The sequence below is a fragment of the Myotis yumanensis genome, unplaced genomic scaffold (genome assembly GCF_028538775.1).
Source record: "Myotis yumanensis isolate MYYU_CA2020_CCGP unplaced genomic scaffold, mMyoYum1.0.hap1 SCAF_7, whole genome shotgun sequence".
NCBI classification, from domain to species: domain Eukaryota; kingdom Metazoa; phylum Chordata; class Mammalia; order Chiroptera; family Vespertilionidae; genus Myotis; species Myotis yumanensis.
This window is the reverse complement of record NW_027223758.1, coordinates 59,726,385-59,747,131: the sequence shown is the minus strand read 5'-3', so window position 1 is coordinate 59,747,131 and position 20,747 is coordinate 59,726,385. Positions and strand designations below refer to the sequence as shown.

General features: G+C 46.6%; 1 protein-coding gene across 1 annotated transcript in view; it reads left to right on the top strand.

The window, feature by feature from the left end:
- L3MBTL4 (L3MBTL histone methyl-lysine binding protein 4) overlaps nucleotides 1-20,747 on the top strand; it is a 258,313-nt gene that overhangs the window by 229,967 nt on the left and 7,599 nt on the right. The window contains exon 16 of the mRNA XM_070421567.1: nucleotides 15,116-15,285. Within this exon, the coding sequence (XP_070277668.1) occupies nucleotides 15,116-15,285 (170 nt within the window). The remainder of the gene's footprint in view (nucleotides 1-15,115; nucleotides 15,286-20,747) is intronic.

Below are 20,747 nucleotides of genomic sequence, written 5' to 3'. Positions count from 1 at the left end.
TTATGGCGTTGCATGTGACCACTGACATAGACACCTTAGAGATGTGAAAACCACAGTAAGTTAATGGAAAGAACAATGAGATAGAAGTCGGGTGCTGATTTGACCCCCGCCTCTGCCATTTGCTAGCTGTGATTGACAAATCTGAGGGATCCTGGGCAACCTGTAGTTCGGGAACAATGGTATCTCACAAGATTGCTGTGGAGCTCAAATGCTATAGGCTGTAAATTTCACTGAACCCATAAAAGACTTGACAGGTGAAAGGTTCCCTCATTTGTATATATTCACTGGTCCATAGTCTGAGGGGAGCAGGCTATGGACTAGTAAAGGCATGCCTCTCTTGCAGCCTCTCTTGGCACCTTCTTCGTTTATCCCCAGGTAACTCGCCTGTACAGTCTTTGTAGATTGGTTGCTCTCTTTGACCACAGGTCACTCTTAGTTGCAGACCTAAACCAAGACTACATTATTGCACCTCTTCTTTATGGCAGGTCCTAGCTATGCACACTCAGAGTTAGTCCTACACTATGTCCTTCTCTGACCCTCATCATCCGTCTTCAGCCCCTTACTACAAAATTTGCCCACTGAATTAGCCTATCTCCTGCTGTGCATCTGTAGTGTCCTCCCCCAAACCCCTTACTCCATAGCCTGCTCTCTGTGTTCTGTGTCCTAGTCTCCTTTGCTCTAAACTCCACCCCATACCTCAAGGCCTGACCCCTCCCTCCCAGGTAGGTAAATAACTCTATCAGCATGTTATCTACTTAAACCTCATCTCCAGAGCATTTTTTGACTGTATGTTGACTATATTCTTTATAACTTAAATACCTATAAGTTCCTTAATAAGGGCACTGTAATGTAGTGGTCAAGAGCACAGACCAGGAAGCCAGACAGCCTGTGAGTCCCAGCCACTTTCTATAAGATTTCTTAGGCAAATTCAATTCTCTCTCTCTCTCTCTCTCTCTCTCTCTCTCTCTCTCTCTCTCTCTCTCTCTCTCTCCCTCCCCTCCCTCACCTAAAATGCTCAAAACAGTGCCTGGCACATAGTAAGTATGATGTGAGTGCTGGGCCTCATAGGATGGGCTCATCTTGGGAAAGCAAAGGGAAAGAGGACTGGATTCCATAGTAATTGAGAACAGAAAAAGCAGAGCATTTTACCCAATGGCTAATAATACATTCTTCATGTTATCTTCCCTCCAGTGCTATTTCAGGTCAGCCTTGACTAAGATCTGTCTTGTGGTTTCCCGCTGATTCCCTAGTATCGTCTTTTACATTATTGCCTTTGGTTCACTCCATTGTGTACTTCCATCCCAGCTTGTGTTTCTCCTTTGTGTCTGCACTCATTTGTCTTGCTCTCTCATTTGAACTTTTAGTAGGTAAGAGCTTTTTACTTAAATTTCAGAACAGTTTATAAATAGGCTGCTTAGTTGCAGCCAGCAGGTAAAAGCTCTCATTAAATTGTTCCTCCCTCCCAACGTGCTATTATCTGAAGCTCCCAGTAAGGAAACGTTGAGAATGTTTCCCTAGTCATTAAGGAAGCAGTTTTTGAGGCCCAGGCAGCAGTTTTTTTTTTCCCCAACCTAGACTTGACCAATATGATTTTGACCAAAAATCTACACCTATAATTTTTTCTCTCTGAGAAAACGTCTCCTAAAGACACTTAGATCATCAGCCATGATTCAGGGAAGCCAAAGTAAATATATATATATATACACACACACATATATATATATATATATACATATATATATATATGTATATATATATATATATATGAAAGAAGGTTAAGACTCACTCTGAAAGCAACTTATTTTAGCTTAGCAATTAATTTTCTCATCAAGAAAGAAATGGGAAAGCAGCAATAGCTACCTTTTATAGAATAATAAATTAAATGAGGGGTAAGGGACTACTCTGAAGTCTCCCTTTTTTGCTCAAAACCATTTTTAGGTGGTATATAAAAGTTGTAACAATAATTGTATGGTGGGGAGGGCTCTAAAATCAGTTGTAGCTAAATAATGGGGTTTAGCAGTACCATCATACTTTAGAAATGTAGCCACAATCATTTTCCTTGCATTCCCCACAAAGAAGTACACTGGTATCCTATATAATAAGAGAGGAATATGCTAATTAGTCATTATGCCCTGAGACGTAAGGACCAAGCACGTCAAGACCAGATCACGGATCAGCAGGAGGGTGGGCCAGCAAGGTACACTCTACAGGAGGGGGCAGGGCAACAAGCTATGCGGGGCAGGGGGGGTGGGGGGAGATACAGGAGGGCAGGGCAGCAGGTGGAGAACTACAGGAAGGCAGCATTGACCTACTGGCTCACAGATTCGTGTGCAGGGCTACTAGTGTCATAATAAATTTGCATTGCCTTAAAAGTGAGTTTCAGCTGATCTTGCTATTTCCAGGGTAGAAGAAAATTTGATACAATGCAGCCTCACTGTGTATTGGGCATATTCAGTGTGAGGTTATCAGCCCTAAGGAAGACCAGAAAGTGAGGGGAGTCCCATTCTCTGAAAATTCACAGGTTATTGTGGAAATAGGAGGGGTCATTTGGCCTCAGACACTAGCTGCTTCTCGTTTATTTCAGACACATTTCCCATTACTGCCATTGTATTCCGTCACCGTTCAATCTTGTTCTCAGTGTTTTCTCTTTCAAATGGTTTATTAGAAGCTCTGCAGAATGTTTCTAAATATTACCCATTACAGCAAACAGGATTTTGAGAGTGTGGTGACAGCTCACCTGAGGCAGTCTTCAAACACTGGCTTTTTGACAATCCTCTTCTTTTCTAACAGTTTTTTTTTTTTTAATTCCCACCCACCCACTCAAACACACTGATATTAGCAGCTTTCTTATAAAGTTGACAATCAAGAACAGGGTTTTGTTGTTGTGCTAAGTGTCAGTGGTGCCACCTTACTTCTCTAATTCATAACCAGGGATCCAGCCATCCCGTGACTGAATAATCCTTCAGCATACAATCCCTAAGCATGACCTCATTTTAGTGACACCACCTCCACAATTTCTTCAAGTGAAAGTAGGCTGCTTTTAGAGAAAATTACTGATTCCAAATGTGACTATTTTCAATGGAGGTGTAAAGCAGGGTTTTATATACAAGTATCACTTACTTAAGAAAGAGGCTTACCAGGTCGTTACAAGGAAGGCATTCCCTTCGTGGAATAAAGACCTCAATTCCCACAAGATGTGTTTCCTCCTGACCTGAGAACCTTGAAGCTCAAAGAGCAAAGACCTGTGAATTTGTCCTATTGCTATCCTTGTGCAGAAGGAAAAGACCCAAGGAAATTCCTTCTGCTGAGGTGAGCCAGCCTGCAGCCCATTCCCTCTGTTCCCCTTAATTGTTACTTGCATTTTTGATGTGATAGGATTGAAGTGCTTAGTTGCAAGTTACCTGGAAATGTTTACTAGTTACATTTACTATACTCATAAAAGTGTAATTTCCAAATTTTGCATCTTTTGATATAGTCACATGAATGAGAAATAATAGTCAATTCATTAATTCCCAGATAAATAATACTATCTCTTATACCACCAACTTCCTACCACTCTACTCACACATGTAATAAATATGACAGCTTTGATACAATCTCTCGCATTTTTTAAAAATGGAAATTGGACTGTCATTTTTGTAAGGTATCATGAATGTATAAAATTAGCATCTGAACAAAATGTATTCTGTAAGTATGAGAGGATCATAAACTTAATTCTTCTGAGCTTTACTTTATCCTGGTTAGTTTCCCAAACGGCACAGAGCCTATTTTTCAACCTGTGTTTTCGAAAAGCATGCTGATGAATTGTATTCTGGGCATTTTCCATGATGTAGGCAGCCGGTTCCTGAATTGTTCTGTTGGTGGTTCCTTTAGTCCCAGGCTTCACAGAATTCTAATGGAAGGATGTGCATCTCAGGCTACAGAGATCCTACATCAAACTAATTCAATGTTCTTGGCTCCTTGGTAACACTTATCATCAATAAACAACCTCTGACTATCCTCAGCTCAGCGGATCTGGGAAGTCAGCTCTGCACCGAGTAGAGAACCCACTGGCTAAATGAAAAGAATAGATTGCTCCAGGCAGGCTATCAGGGGCATGTGGGAAAATGTGGAAGAAGAGGACCAGGTGCAGGGGGCCTGTGTGGCCTGTTAGGGAGAGTGCTGCACAGATGTGCTGCGGTGAGAGTTGAAATTTCCGTCAGCCACACTCCCCGTTTGCAAAAGAAGGCTCAAATGAGTGGAGTGGCTGTGATGCTTCATTGTCTCTGCTTAGTAATTTGTTTTTAATTTGGGCTGCGTACTTGTTCCTGCCATTTAAAAGTTTGGAGTTTTTTTCTCATTTCCATTTTTTTTTTTCAAAGCATGCACACACATACACACACTGAGAACAGCAAAAACTTTGTTTTCTGGAAAGCTAGTAAACTGGAAGAGGTCAGATACATTATCTGTGCGTATTGGCATCAAGTGATGTCTGTTTTAGGAGAGAAAATAGATGATTCAAGAGAACAGCTCTGAAGGCTTCACCCCAGTTTCTGAGCAGACTTGAATCATGTAACCAAGAGTATGGCGTCATTGCATGTTTTATCCAGCCAATTGTCTTACTAGTAAATGGTGTAATTTAGCATTTTCAACAAAAGAAAGGATCCCAAGTAAAAGATGTGATGGATGCCTAACAGAGGGGAGTGGGCTCAGTTTGAATTCCTGAGGGGCCAGGTAGCTTCCGCTCAGTCCAGCTTCTCCTGGAGTGGGAGGGGCTGCCTGCAGGGCTGCCCTGGGCTGGAAGAGTCCCCAGCACCTCTCTCAAGTGGGAACAGCTCCAGTAGGGCTGATGGAGTGCACAGGCCTGTGAAAACAGGCTGGCTTCCAGGGTACCTCAGAGCACCGCCCCCACCCCCTGTATAGGGCTGATTTCTCTAATTCTGTGAGCACATCAGCATCTCCATGAGGAGAGCCCTTGGCACTGCCTCAGTGCCAGTGTCTCTGCTGAGCTCCTTGCCAGGGAAGAAAGCAGCTTTCAGTACCAGAGACAGCAGCACCGTGTCCCCAGCCTCTGCTCACACACCGGGACTACGGCTTGTTCACCCCCTGCAGGCTGGGTGCAGGGGCCTTCTTCTTTCCAGGGCTCCAAGTGCTTCTTTGATCAGGTCTCTGTGGGTCCCAAGTAGAACCCCTGAAACATTATCTCATAATGTTTATTATGAGATAAATCTGACAACACTTCCAAGGACCTGTCTGGACCAGAGTGGGCTTAGTATTGCAATGTAGAGGCTTTTCTTATTTAAGAAGAGGTGGCTCCTACCCCCATGAAAAGGCAGTGACAGAGAGAAGCCACTCTCAACCTTCCTAATGCCTCGACCCTTTAATACAATTCCTCATGTTGTGGTGACCCCCAATTTCATTGTTACAAATTGAACATAATTAAAGCATAGTGATTAATCACAAAAACAATATGTCATTATATATGTGTTTTCCAATGGTCTTAGGTGACCCCTGTGAAAGGGTCACAACCCACAGGTTGAGAACCGCTGGATTAGAGGAAAGGGATGTCCCCAGTGTGGTGGCCTCTGGGTCAGCCGCCAGCCCTTGCCCTTGCCGAGTAACTTCGCCACGGCGCTTAGTGTCTCTGAGAGCACTGCATTATCTGGAAAGGGGCAGACAGCACCACCCCTGCTGAAGCCATGTGGAGAAGGAAAAGAAACAGTAAGAGGGGCCTGGCACAGGTGTGCCCGCTTGGTTCCCAGCTGCTGCGAGCTCTCAGAGCCCCCCAAGATACTGGCCGCTGCGTGTGTATTCAATCCGATGAGATTTTGTCATTGTGATTGATGCTCCAGGCGGGCATCGTGGTGCTGTGCCCTGGGCTGTCTGTGCCTCACGGTGAGCCTAGGAAACTGTGGAGTCTTGGGTTTCTCTGAGTGGGTTGAGTACCCACAGACTCTGCTCAAAGAGTGTGTGCAGGGCAGTATAGAAAAAAAGAAGGCAAGTCTAGTGGGGCGTGTACTCATGGCACAGAGGGAAGCGTCAGGCCTTCCATCCGTCAGGAGGGATACATTCTGTGTCCGCTTCTCACGATTTATACCTGTCCTGTTACTTGTCAGCAAACAGCTGTGAGCACTTCCTGTGCACCAGGTGCTATGTGGGGAGTGAGGGCTTCAAGGATAAATAACATATGGTGTCTGTTCCCCCAGAGGTAGGCTGCATAGTTGTATTAGTTCATTTGCCACTCCCACTCTCCACATTAATGGCAGAGTGAGTCAAGACCAGCCTTGACTTCCGTACCGTCACACTGGGTGCCCACACACTGCCCTCAATTCAAAGGGTTTGCTTCCAAACCCATTTGCCCAAAGATGTATTGCTCCTTTCAGTCCAGTACCACCATCCAAATGCTGGAATTTATAGAGAATTAAACTGTTTCTTCATGCACTGTAGTGTGACACATGCATAAAGATGGTAGGGCCTGTCAGTTTGTGAATGTCAATCAAACATGCTTGTCTTCATGTCACTACACGTGGAGAGTCGGGATAGGAAGTAACCAGAGAGGGGTGCCGCTTTGAGAAGAGCAACTCCATCCTCGGTCAGGTTGACTCTACTCTTTGTGCAATTGTGGTTTCACTCTTATGACGGAAGAAAATGGTCTTGCAGAGGATTAAAAATGCATGCTGGGTGATTGGTTGTAGTATTTAATCACAAGGTAATTAATGATGCCTCAAGCTGTGTGAAGTAGATATTAAACTAGGTTACCTTTAGCCATCAGAAAACATTCTGCACTCGAAGTGTTTTTTGATTGACTAATATATAAAAAGTTAATATGGATTTTTCTGCATTTTTGTTAAAATGAAACCAGGGTTGATCTGCCTCTTGAGTATCAAATCGAGTAGATTCCATGTCACAAACAGTTCCCAGCCTTTTCAGCAATAAATATATTTGGCAAACAGAGCCCACAGCATGGACACTCATTGTTTTCACTGGCACAGACTACGCCAGCATTTGCCGCTGCATTAGCTGTCTCTGCAGTACAATTCCTCAGATGGCTCAACCCAACCGTCGCATCAGGTAATGAGCGCCTGCACTGTGCTGTGCCAGGTGGCAGCCTGTGCTGCCCCACGAGATGTGAGGAGGACTTGGAAATGACTGCCCTTGAATGTATACTCCACTAATAGAGACTGCAGAGTAGACAGACAGTGTCAATATAGGGTAGCAAGGTGCGGAGTAGGGAGGGGTCTTCCACAGGAGCCGCCCTGAGGAGGCATGACTCACCCCTGACAACTGGGAGAAGGCTGTGGCCATGATGAGGCCAGTGGGCCTCTGTGCCAGGGAACCCTGAGCCTCTGGGTTTGGGAACCTGATGGATATGTACCCGGTTTAGGGACTCCTTAAAAAGGATATTTGCTGAAACAGGATCCAAAAAGGAACAAAAACCCTGCCCTCAGGAGTAAACGCTGAGGGCTAACCTGCTGCAGGAAGCAGGAGACTGAGTCCCATTCTAGGATGTGTGTTTGCCACTTCAGTTCACTAAATGACTCCACCCATCGTTATCCTGTTGTGTTTGGGACTTGGAAGCTCTTCTGTGGAGGCAGCAGGCAAGGGAAGCCACGAAGGCTGTGCCCCAGGCCAGCAGGCTTGGGGTGGGTACAGGAGCGCCCTGAGGAGAAGAGGAGAGGGGAAGCCTGAGAGAGAGGAGCAGGCTTGGGTTCCTGAGTGGGCACAGGGATGTGCCAGGGGAGATGGAGCAGTCTGCTTCCTAGAGGGGGGTTGCCCACTAAGTAGGAGCTGTGAGGAGAGGCTCCTGCAGCAGGAAGACCAGCAGCAGCTGTGGGGCCAGATGCTTCCTGTGAGGAGTGAGGAGCCGGCTTCTCAGTCTTCAAACACAGGACTGTGGGAAGCAGGCAGGAGGAGAAAGGGAAAGGTGCCCATGTCTGTGACAGGCACATCACCCAGAAGGTAGGCAGTCCTGGAATCAGAGGAGGCCGTGAGCTGGCTCAGTCATTCTTCCCTGCGGGGACATGGCTGAGAAGGAGGGCTGTGCCTGAGAAGAGGTAACCCTATATAATAAGGAGCTAATATGCTAATTAGACTGAACAGCCAAACGACCTTCCGGACGTCATTCCAGACAAAGGCGGCGGGGGCCAAGGAAGAGGCAGTTATGAGCAATCAGGCAGGCAGACAGAGGCAGTTAGTGGTGATCAGGCAGGCAAGCAGTTAGGGGCGATGAAGTAGGCAGGTGAGTGGTTAGGAGTGATGAGGCAGGCATGCAGAGTGGTTAGGGGTAATCAGGCAGGCCAGCAGTTAGGAGCCAGCGGTCCCAGATTGTGAGAGGGATGTCCGACTGCTGGTTTAGGCCCGATCCCCCACGGATAAACCAGCAGTCGGACATCCCCCAAGGGGTCCAGGATTGTGAGAGGGTGCAGGCTGGGCTGAGGGACACCCCCCCCCTCCCCATCCCATGCACAAATTTCATGCACCGGGTCTCTAGTGAATTATAAATCTCAAAAGGAAGCTGGGCTTTTTCTTGATGATTGAAGAGGATTACTTGGAAAATGGCAACAGGGAGTCTAGAAACTTAAAATCTCTTGTTCCCTAACTCCTCTCCCCGTACCCACGCCCTGGTGAAGAAAGGGAAACTGAGTTGCCACAAACCCCTTTAGGATTCAGTGATTGGAGGGTGTGAAGCGACACTTTTAAAGACAGTGGCTCTAAGTCTGAATGGTTCCCAGTCTAATTTTGAAAGTCATTTTTGCTTTTGTAGCAATCAAAGACAGTTCCTACTTTCCTAATACATGCATTCATTCAGTCAGTCATGTTCATCACTCCATAGACATTCACGTAACAGCAAGTGTGTGCCAAACAGATTGCTCGGCTCTCCCGGCTAACAAACTGTGGGGCTAAACCAAGGGCTCAGGTAGCCTGTCTGCAGCCGGACCCATCCTCCCCGATGGACTGTCCATGGCATCAGGCCTCCCAGCTTCTCCCACTCGGGGGGTGGCCAGGGCTGCGCAGAATGCAGGCCACCGAAGCCACATCGTTTTCACTTCAGCGAGTCATGTTATTTCCACTGAACCACCTACTGAGAGAGGCCAGGGCCCAGCACTCTTCCGGGCCATACTGCCCAAAGAAATACAACACTGGCCACATATGGGATGTAAAGTATTTTAGCAGCCACACTTAAAATAATAAAAACAAATAGGTAAAATTAAATGTAATGATATTTTATTTAATCTAAATATATCCAGAATACCGTTTTAACGTATAATTCAAGATTTTTAAAACTATTGAAATATTTTACTTTTTTTTACTAACTCGTCAAAATTCAGGACTATTTTACACTTCCAGCCCATCTCAATTTGCATATTCATACTGCAGGTGCTCCATAGCTACGCATGGCTGATGGCTACCATGTTGGACAGTGTACAGATCTAGAACATTCAGTGTCCTTCATTCAACTTGTGATTCTCTTCATAGCCCCCTGGGAAGTCCCTGGGAAACCTCTGTCTTTTCTGTGCTTCCATCCCCCACATTTACATAAAATCAGGAAGAACAAGCTTGTGATGAGGGGTGATTAAGAGCTACAATCAAAAAGTACTCTATAGATGTAAATTTGGAATTCTGAACAATACAGCTATGATAAAACAGAGCACAGTACAGCACACAAGTCACCCCACTTATTGGTCTAGTGTGACCTAGCATGTAAGACTGGCAGTGTGGGAGAGCCGCTCTGCGTTAACTGACTGTGTAGGCTATTTGCACGGAGCCATACAGACTTGTCTTCCCATCTTGTTTGCACTACTCGTTATCTTTCACTTTTGTTTTGAGGAACATATGAGGTAAAAAGGAAATGAGAATGGACTTGTCCAGACCCACCCAAATCAAGAGAAGATGATGCAGCATAGAAATGACACCAACCATGTTAGTATGAAGACCTTGAAAACAGGTGGTCCTGGGAAGAAAAAACATTTCCAAGTGCAAAGCCTGGCCTGAACGTTTCCTTGCTTCTCCAGCAGAAGTCATTACTGGATCGAGCATCCCCAACAGGTGACTTCCCAGTGAGTGCTGGGAAAGTGGTGAAAGCCCGTCAGGGACTGTCGTAGACTGTGCAGCAGGCAAGAAAAATCCCATAACTGGATGTCGGAACTGAGTGCATTCTTATTCTCTCCTTCCTTATTTTTGGAGCTGAGAACAAGTAGAATCACCACCTCTTTCATTGAAAGGAATGTTACTTGTGAAATGGGTCTCCGTTTTTAGTGGGATTAAAAATAACTTGAGGCCCAGTCATGAAGCCTCTGGTTATCACCTATGACTCACTTGCTTTAGTTTTGTTGTGTGAATTTTTGTGAAGAAACAGCCATATTTTAAAATAACATTTCCTTAAAGGATTTGTAGAGCAGGAGTGGGAAAGACAAGTGAAGGGGGCAGAAAAGAAATCAGGGGCCTACCTTCATTTATTTTCAGGTGAGTTGAAGACCTTTAATAGCCAAATACCCTTTTTAAGTCTGTGGAACTGGGAAGCAGACAGCCCTATACACCATTTGTTTGGTCATTTCACCTGAGAGGCAGCCCCTGAGTCACAGGCCACCCACAGTTGGCCGGTCTGGCCATCCCAGGGACTCGGAGAAGGTGGTCTGTGCCTGGCTGGGGTTTTCCACATTCAGGAGCAGAAAGCACATACCACTGAGACTGACATCAGGGAGTCAATTAGGTTCCAGCAGGTTACTGCCCCTGCAAGAAAGATAATGACATTTTTGGGGCTGAAACTATATATTTGCTCCTCTCTGAGTACTGCTGAATGGACTCAGACCCCTGGCCAAGTCTCCTGGTGTGCCAGGCGACGCTGCCTTAGATCCTGGAAGTAGGCACAGGCCTGAAGATCCTGGCTTCAGAAACTTGCGAGTGGGCTCTAAATCTCCAAGCACCTTGACTGACATTGTTCAACACTTCATTATAGGCATGAAAGCCAAAAGAAATACCCAAAGAGAGAAAAACTGTAGCAAAAGAATTCTTCCAACAAAACAATTCGACAGATGGCAAACCACTGAGTGACAAGGATTGTGTGTGTCACTCTGTTTTATGGAAGGGTAAGGACAGTCTTGTATTGTCACTCACATTGGTGTTAAGGCAAAGCCAGGATTATATGTACATTTCGTTTTCTGATGCAAAAGGCATTTTGATTAATTAAAATATTAAAACCTTCAGTAGGAGGGCTGCTTTTATAAGCTGAATTTCCTTGGCTGACTTTTAGGGGAGCAGAGTAGGAATCACTGCTACAGTGAGGCAGTGTGTCTGAGAAGCATCCCGTATTCCTCTGTTGTGTTGGGTGGACACAGGGCTGGGATGCTGGGCCTCGTGGAAGAAATGCAGAAGTTACCCAGTTGAAAAGACCCTTTCTGGGCTCTGCTCATGGTAGGCATCCTTTCCTCATCTAGAAAACTGTTTATTTAAGGTGCCCCAAGGTAGAATAAACTGATTCTTTTGATTCAATGAGAATGGTTTCTGAGGACAGTATACCCCTCCATCAAAGTGATAACTGATACGACATGAGCTGTACTGGCTTGGTAAAAATTAAAATCAGTGTGTTCACATTAGATAATAAGGTATGCAAAATTTTAATTGGATAATTTCAAAAGTCTAGTTTTATGCACAGAATTTTAAACAATGCAAATCATCGCACATTTTAAAAGTCTGTCAAGAGCCACAGAATTTCAAAGCTGGCAGGCTGAGCATGTTTTAACAGTGCTACATATCGGCATGGGAAATAGACATCCGACCCTGCACGAGCAGTGCCCTGGGATTCCTTCACTGCCTTCGCCTGGGACTTCTGCAAAGGATTTTGGTGACCACTGCACAGTCTTCCCAGGACCACTTGGGTGTGAAATCGGAACACAGCCATGGAGATACTGTGTTTCAGTCTGAATTTCAGCTTCACAGATTTTAGGCCAATCTAGCCACACTGGCTTTGGAAATATTATATGTCCCCATATTCACTATTACAATTTACAATATCTTTGCATCTTATAACAATAATGTAATCCTTAACATGGACTGAACACTTTTCATGTCCCAGAAGCTGTTCTAATCCCAACACCTCACTGAGGCATAGTATTATTATTGGCCCATTTTAAAGATGTTAAACCTTGATACATAGGAGTTAAGTATCTCACCCAAGGTCACTCAGCAACTACGTGGGGACCAGGATTCACAACCAGGCAAGCTGGTGTGGCCCTCCCCTTCCTCTGGTGGCACAGTCCTAGGAGGCAACCTGTCCTAGCATTCTTTCAGCTAAACCTCAACCCCAGGCACAAGTTCTCCAAAACCACCATCTTTGGAAGAAACCACCCCAAAACCACCATCTTTGGAAGAAATTAGGCCTAGTAAATGATACAAAGATGGCACAGTAACCACCCTGAAACACTACTAAATACATTCCCTCTCTTGTGTTACTATTGGAAAACTAGTCTTGCATTTTGTTAATTTATAATTATGCAGCTTTCATTCATAGAATCAGTCCTGACCGCTAGACCCTACAGTCGAGTTTAGAGTAGCATCTGCCATTTGAGCGGTTGCGGTTTGCTGGCACCACACTAAGTAAGCCTTTCTGCACAGCCTCCCTCCTCCCACCAGTCCTGCTGGTGGGTATTGTCAACCCGGTCATGTCTTCGAGATGGCAGACTGGCATCCAGACTCCCTACTCAGGGACACTCTCTAACCTAACTCAAGTCTTTCTGAGCAGGAAAACTCAACTTCCAGGCTCTCCATCTCAAGATATAAAGTTGATATAGTAAAATTGGTAATAATAAAAACAATTTTTATGTTGAGCATGCCCCTGAGATCACAAGTGAGCAGGCACAGAGAACTTGGCACCAGGCAGGGGATCGGCAGCCTAGCAGCCTAGCAGGTGGTTGCAGACCTTTCCCCACTGCCCGTGGTATGAAAGGCCTGTTCCCCACTAAGTTCTCTTCATCCTTTGAAAAGATTTCACCTCCATTCAGAAGGATAGTTTGATTTAATAAGGACACTGTTAACAGAATTCAAAAGCCATAGGAAGCACAGAGCTAGCCTGGGGTTGAGTGAGCAGCATAGAGCTAGAGTTCCTGATGTGGTTGTGACCTGGAGGTCATGGTGCTACTTGCACTGACTGAAGTCCCCGTCTTTCAGAGCTCAGTGTCTTTCCAAGTGGCTGTCTCAGCAGCCAAGGCAGTTGGCTTCCAAATTACGGTGTGGAAATTTTTATTGCCTGGGAACAGAATGGTCATGGCGCATACCTTCCTTTATTTGTGAATTATAGGAATCTGATGATCATCACTTGACTTCTCTGTACCTCCACAGCACAAGATTCATTAATCATGTCTTTTAAAAGTCCTATACATTTTGGAAACTATATGTAATTGATTTACAAAGGGCATGAGTTAGAGATACATATGTGATTTGTTTTTCTTTTAAGTCCATGTTTTTCAGCAAAAACAACTGATTGATTGATTGATTGATGCAGTGATTCTTTCCCAGAATAAAGCCTTGCTTTGCTCAGGCCTTAATCCCTAAGAGTACACAGCTTTACCTCTTGGTTTGCCAGGAAGGCCCCCGGTGCCTCTGGTAGCTGGGCCTGCAGGCTCGCTCTGTGACACCCCACCGGGTTTTTCAGGGCTTGTTTTGTACATGCTCCTTGTCCAACCTGACAGCTTCATTAAAGAATATTCACATTTGTCAACATACTGGTTTTTCAAAGAAGATCTGAAGTTTCCCTTTAGAACTTGCAGCCTTACTTTGTTGGCTGAACTACACTACAAGGAGGGAGATAACCTATTTACATACTAAAAAGGTCAGTGTTGGACAATCAGCATTTAGAGACAAATGTGCTGCTGCTTACAGCTGGAGCATAAGAATGTGGGAGGCAGCCGCAATTCTGCTCTCTATATGTATAGACAGCAAGCATTGGTAAATATGCAGGATGGCTGAGCCTGACACCGGGGGGGGGGGGGGGGGGGGGGGCCTCCTCCATGGCTTAGAACCTTGCCGGTGACTACCGGGTACCATGCAAAGTGCAGGTCAGCCTCACCTGCTAAAAACTGTTAATTAATTTGAGTTGGAAATATTTGCATAATAGCTTTGTAGACTCCTGTAGTAAAACACAGGTCATCATAATAGACTTTAAATTATGTGGCTACTGCCTACTTAACCTTCCATTTATATTAGGAAAGACAGGCTTTGCGAGGGCTTACAGCATTTCCTTCTGTGGCCTTTCTCTTCAAAGTCTTAAAATATCAGCAACTTTATTTTGCTAATGTGTATGGAAAGTATCTTAAAAGCTGTCATAAAGGCATCAGTTTTCTCTAAAATTGCTATGGAGATTTTGCTCCTTACCTATTTGTATATAAAAGCAAAATAATAAAGGCATTGAGATCCGTGCCTCCACCAACATGTTGGATATAACATGAGAAGGTGGAAAAGGAGTTCAGAAAGGCTGGGGAGAAGTATGAGGCGAAGGGAAGTCTTTCCTCTGTGGCAGCAGCCAGCCTTGGGCAGGCGGCTGCCATTGCTCCTCATGCCATGGGCCCCTCAGCTTTGCTCCTAAAAGAGAGCTCCCTCTGAGTGCCTGGGCACAGCAGTCACATCCAGCTCTGGCTGCTCTCCGCAAGTCCCCATGAGGTCATCGAGGCTGGGAGCCATGGCAGCAGCTGCCATCCAGGTTCTCAGGAAGGCCCTGACCTGCATTCCATGTCCAGGGCCCCTCAGGGGGCCTGTGGGCCAGCTGTGGACCCGGTTCATTCCTTCTTTGGAGACAGGTGAAGCAGGCACATTTCAGTGTGCCCATCGGCTGGGTCACAGCAGCGAGGCTTTGTGCTTCCTGGCTCCTCATTTAGGGAGAGAAGGACCAGTGGCAGTGACATGCTAGCCTGTCATTGGCATCCAGCATGTGTCATGGAGGTTATGTGAACTTGCTTAGCCACAATCTTCAGGGCCTTGTAGAGCAGTGGCATTGGCTGTGCCCAGGACCCCTGGCAGAGGTGCTGTGTGGCTAGAGACCGGGCTTTCCCCTGTGTCTACACTTCCTCTAACCTGGCTCAGGCCTCTGTGACTCTGTGACAAGAGGCTGACAAACCCCATCTGCTTTCCTACCTGCCTCTCTTAGCGCATTCGGTGGAGCATACGCAGCGGGCCCTGCACCAGTCCATCTTCATGACGTCCGTGTCCACCCACCCTTTCCGGGACCTCCCCGTGGGCAGGGAGCAGCACCGCAAGCTGCTTCCGGGCGTGGCCGACATCCGTGCCGACGAGGTGGCCCGATGGACTGTGGACCAGGTGAGTGAAACTGCCCTGGGACGTGGGACGGACATGCCCAGCTGCTGAGAGCTTCTCTTAGGCACTGGATTCACTGTTTCAAGTTTAAGACCCACATTTGAGGGAGAAGGTAGGCATGACTTTGAAGGAATTTGGGAAGCCCAAGAGGTGTTGCCCTCCTCTCCCCATCCATATCCTAGCACCACGGGCCCTGGGCTCATTCAGCAGAGGGCCAAGCCTCCGGTCCTCACTGAGGTGCAGTGTGAGGAAGGAGGCCCACCTGTATAAGCATCGCAGCCGTGTGTGCTGACAGCTCCTGTCCCGAGCAGCACGCTGAGAGCCCCCGCCCAGGGTGGCCTGTGCCCTGCAGGGATGCCGCTGCCGGTGCCCACAGTCCCTGAGGACCTGAGTTCTCTCTGCTGAGCAGCTAGCTCCGTGCTGCCCATTTGTCCATCGAAGACAGAGTTTAAAGTAAATTAGATCACAACATTGCATAAGATGCTGCAGCAGAGAGAAACATGGGCCTTACACTCCTGGTTTTTAATAAAAGTCCCATTGCTTACTGCAATGCTGTAGAAATGCTTTACATTTAAAAGCAGCCATATTTTGAGGAAGACGTCCTGGACTGGCATTGCTTTTGATAAAGGTATTGTTTTCATTAGTCAGGCCTTAATTACTGTTCTTAAATGAATGAAAACCCTTAAATGAAGGACAAGATTAGAGCAGGACTTAAATTAGTCACAGAATGTTCACTGAGCACTTACTGCATTAATCTCACTAATCTTGGTTTAAGCCTTCTTTTCCCGCCTTGGACAAGCAGCAGGTGAAGGGCCACCCGCAGGTAAAGGGATGGAGGAGCCCTGCCCCCTCCTCTTTCCCAGGCACCTCACACCAGCCACCTGGTGGGTTCCCCCTGCCCAGCATCCCTGCCCAGCCTCCCTCCACCTGGAGCTGAGGGCTGGATCTTTTCCCCCCGCACATCCGCCTGCTCGCCTCTCCTCCCACTCCTGCCGAAGGGCCTGGTAACAGCCAGTAGACTGAGTCAGGAGCTGGCTGGGTGTTTGGGGAAATGACTAAACATGATCCTGCTGCTTCAAGAGTATGCAGAGTCTGGCCCCCTACCCCCTGTTTATGAATTTTTACCAGTTTACAAAGCATGCATCAGCTTCATGACCATGCCAACTGAATTAAAATCTATTATATCTATAATCAAATCATGTATGGTTTTGCCCTTGAAACACTGCACAAAATGAGGAGGTCAACTGAGAACAGTGGCAAGTCATTCATTCCTGCCTTTCAAGCTATTCATCTGAAGTTTTACCTTTTTAAAGACTGAGAGTGGCTGAGCTCCTGGCCCCTCGCACCGTCACTGTCCTGCTCAGAAAGAGGAGGGGAGGGCAGCCACCCGATCCAGCCCCAGCCCTACCTGTGTGTGCAGAGCCACTACATCTGAGAATGAGCGAATGTGGTAGAGAAGGGAGAATTCTGTGTCTCCGCCCAACTTAAACCAGTCCCTGGCTCCCCAACCACATCCTCAGCATGGGCTGTCCTTGCCTGCATTTTCAGTCCGACCTTCCACCCTGCCCCACTTGGTCCTCCCAGTCTGGGCTACGGAATCTTGTTCCTCCCCAGCCCCTGCATGTTGTTCTCATACTTGCACAGCTGCTACCCTGCTTCAGATTCCCCTCCCTCTCTGCCTGCTGCCTCCGCAGCCAACAGCCCCGCGCTCACTTCCTGCAGAAGCCTCTGGGCTAGTTCGGACTTCCTCTCTGTGCTCCCATTTCATCGGAGCCTCTGTCTGCCCCTACAACGTGCTTGTCTGACCCACAAGCACATGAGGAGAGACCTGATTTCACTCACTCCGCATATGTCTTGAGAACCTCTTGCTACACCTGGCACTTAGTAAATAATACTGTAAACGTTTGTTGAATGAATGACAAAGGCATCCTGAGCTAGATTCTGAATCCAAAAGTGAGATACATCTAAGCAGAAAAAGAAGGGAAACCATTCCAGTTCCCATTCCATAAAGAAGGGAACAGCCCTAGCCAGTTTGACTAAAAGTGATCCTGCTGCTTCAAGAGTATGCAAAGTCTGGCCCTGTATCAGTGGATATAGCATCGGCCCGGGAACTGAAGGGTCCTGGGTTTGATTCTGGTCAAGGGCATGTACCTCGGTTGCAGGCTTCTCCCCGACCTGGGCCCTGGGTGGGGCATGTGCAGGAGGCAACCAATCAATGTGTTTCTCTCACATCAATGTTTCTCTCTCTGTGTCTCTCCCCCTCCCTTCCACTCTCTCTAAAAATCAATGGAAAAATATCCTCGATATCCTCGGGTGAGGATTAACAAAAAAAGGGGGGGGACAACAGGAGGTTGCATGGGAGGGAGTAGACATATGCAAGGGTGACCGATACACAACACATCCTTTACTAACATTGGGAATGATAGCAAACAGTATTAATGTAATGATGATAAGGCAAGTAGTCTTATTTTGCCCATTTACAGATAGGAAAATAGAAGCACCAGAGACTAAGTAACTTCAGAGTCAGGTCTAGAGCTGATGTATTACTCACCAGGCACACTGCGGACCTGGATACAGAAAGCAGTGACCTGGGATGGGGAGGATGGGTCAGGCTTGAGGCCAGGCACTGGGCATGTGTGTGAGTCTGAGCTACTGTAGGTTCCTTATGCAGAAAGTCACTTTGTGAAGATGATGCTTCAGGAAGATGAGAATGGCAAAGATCTTCAAAGAAGCATAAAAGTGAGGTGAGGGCTAGGAGAGGGAGACGATGGGAAGTCACCAATGCTCCGGTGTGGACTAATAATCGGGGCCTGGACTGGACACCACATGAGAAGAACCACCCAAATCCAACAGACACTTTAAAGTCAAGTCAACAACACAGGGAAAGAGATACTGAGATGAAGAAATGAGTCAAATCTGATCCCAGCACTGCAGTTTGGAGTCCGGGGCCCTGAAGTTCATCGGAAAGAATGGGAAATAGTTGGTCGAAAGAAATGAAACTTTGGGGCAAGGATCCCGTTTGGAGGGAGGATAAGATGATGAATTCACAATGGGACACTTTGAGTTAGTGAGCCCTCCGGAACACACCAGTGGGTATGGAACAAGGATTCCAATGGGCAGAAACAGGAGACCATCACGCAGAGAGAGCTGCAGGAGGGGGGTCGATGGGACCAAGCTAGAAAGTGCAGGGGGCACTCTGAAGGGAAGGGGGAGTTGTGAAAGAAAAGTGTTGGGGGGAGCTTCTGTGAGGGATCAACAGCTAGGGCTGTAGAATTGAGCTCAGGGGATTTGGAAAAATTGTGTACATATGTATTTTTTTCCTTAAGAGAAGGGTCAAAATTAATAAAAGTTTTATTAGTTTTTCAAAGGGGACCATCATCCAAAAAGAATAGGAATCACTGTTTTAGGAACATTGAACAGTGAGTAGGGAATTTGAAGGGGCCTCATCTAACTAGCTTCAAGTCTGGCCCTGAACAAAAGTGAGAGATGAGAGGGTGATTAAGAGGAAGTAGATGGTCCAGGGGCAAGTCTCCTTAGGTTAAAGGTCTCAAAAGGAAGAGACTCATGGAGAGGGCCACAGGGAGAATGAGGAGTAGATCCCCACTCCTGCGCCTCTGTGGTGGTACACAGGAAGCCCAGACTGTCTCTCTGGAAGAGCCCTTAGAGTCTTTCTTTCTAGATTAAAAATAAAGCAACCACAGGAGAGCCTGTCTTCACGAAGTGCTCCTGGTTCTTCCTTGCCATGGCCTCCCTCAGGGATGCGACCCAGAGAAAACTGCTGGGGTAGTTTTCTACTTTGTAGATCTCAGTCTTGATGTCTTCCTAACGAGATGCTCTTTAGGACCACATCCTAAATTTATCTCACCATCCTTACACTCCTTAGCACATTTCCTGGCGCCAAACTAGGTCCTCAAGAAGAATCTCGGATGAGCTGAAAGTGAGGGCTTTCTGATGGTTCTGTGTGCATCACTGACAATAAAGCAGCCCTCAGAAGGGAGTTCACTTAGGGGCCATTCCAGAGAGCACCAACAACCGAGTTTACGACTGTTACATGCACCACATTAAAAATGGCACGCAGGGGCCCTAGCCGGGTGGCTCGGTTGATGGGCATGTCCTCCTGTACATCAAAAGGTTGCAGGTTTGATTCTCAGTCAGGGCACATACCAAGGTTGTGGGTTCAATCCCTGGTCAGGCACATAAAGGAAGCAAGGGATATCTTTCTCTCTGTCTCCTCCCTCTCATTCTCCCTCCCCCTCTCCCTCTCACTCTCACTCTCCCTTTCTCTCTAAAATCAATAAAAACATATCCTTGGGTGAAGTTTTAAAAATAAAAGGCATGCAGGGTAGTGAGGATTTGAAAAGGCAGTTCGGGGTCAGGGAGCTTTGGGAGGAGGGGTGTTTTGGGGCTCTGTTCCCTTTGGAGCTAAACCACGGGGCATGTTGAAAATGGTCTTGTGTGTCTTTGTGTTAAGAGCCATTCAGTGAGACTTAAGGGGGGTGGCTGTCTACGCTAGAAGATGAAGCAGCGCAAGAACGTTCCCTTGGTCTGCCTTCCTGGCCGGGGAGGAAGACCTCTGCTCTGCTCTGTGTCGCCTGTGGAGAGAACCTGGACCGGGCAGGGCCTCCTAACATTTCCCAGAGCACAGGAGCTGGCTTTTAGCACCTTTGTCAGCTGTGGCTGTTTCTGCTGGAGCAGTGTCTGTCAAAGCACAGGTGGGCTTTGAAGTCCACTTAGTGGTTCTGAATGAAAGACAGGGCTGGATGAAGGTGCATAATTGTAGGAAAGGCTGTTGTTCTGTGAAACCTTTATTAGAAACGGGTGGGTGTGTGCACACTCTCAGGTCAAGGTCAGTGTGAAGTGTATTTATTACTCTGGGTCATGGAAATATTCTATAGAAGAGTATAGATGTTTAAGAGTAGGGACTAAAACATCTTTAGAGCAAAATGTTTTGCTCTAAAGTAGATGTTTGGCAAATGTGTGAGTGAGTGAGTGAGTGAGTGAGTGATGGGAAATAAACGTTATGCAGTACCCTCCTGCCAGGGGTCCGTGGGCACACAAGGACTGGATGCAACTTGTTATATGTGCATTACAGCCACGAGTATGACTCAGGTATGTTTGGTTCACATATGGATACTTGAATTTCTCATTTTCAAAAATGCTTTACAAAGCTGCACGCATAAATCATGCCAGCCTCGCAAGTAAGTGCTCCCTTAGTGCCCATTAACTTTACAAGATGGCAGTCGCCTTAAAAGCAATCTTTACACTGGAGGGAGTGTTCTGAAAAATTCAGGGTATTGCTAACTAAGCATAGCAGCCTTATACCATCCAGCCCTAAAAGAAAAAGAAAAAAGAAAAAGAAAAGGCAAATAACCAACTCCACTGTTAAAAAATGAGACCTGGACTGGAAACATGGTCCCCGGTGGACTTGGAGCCAGTACAGTTAGGCACACAGCTATGGGCTCAGC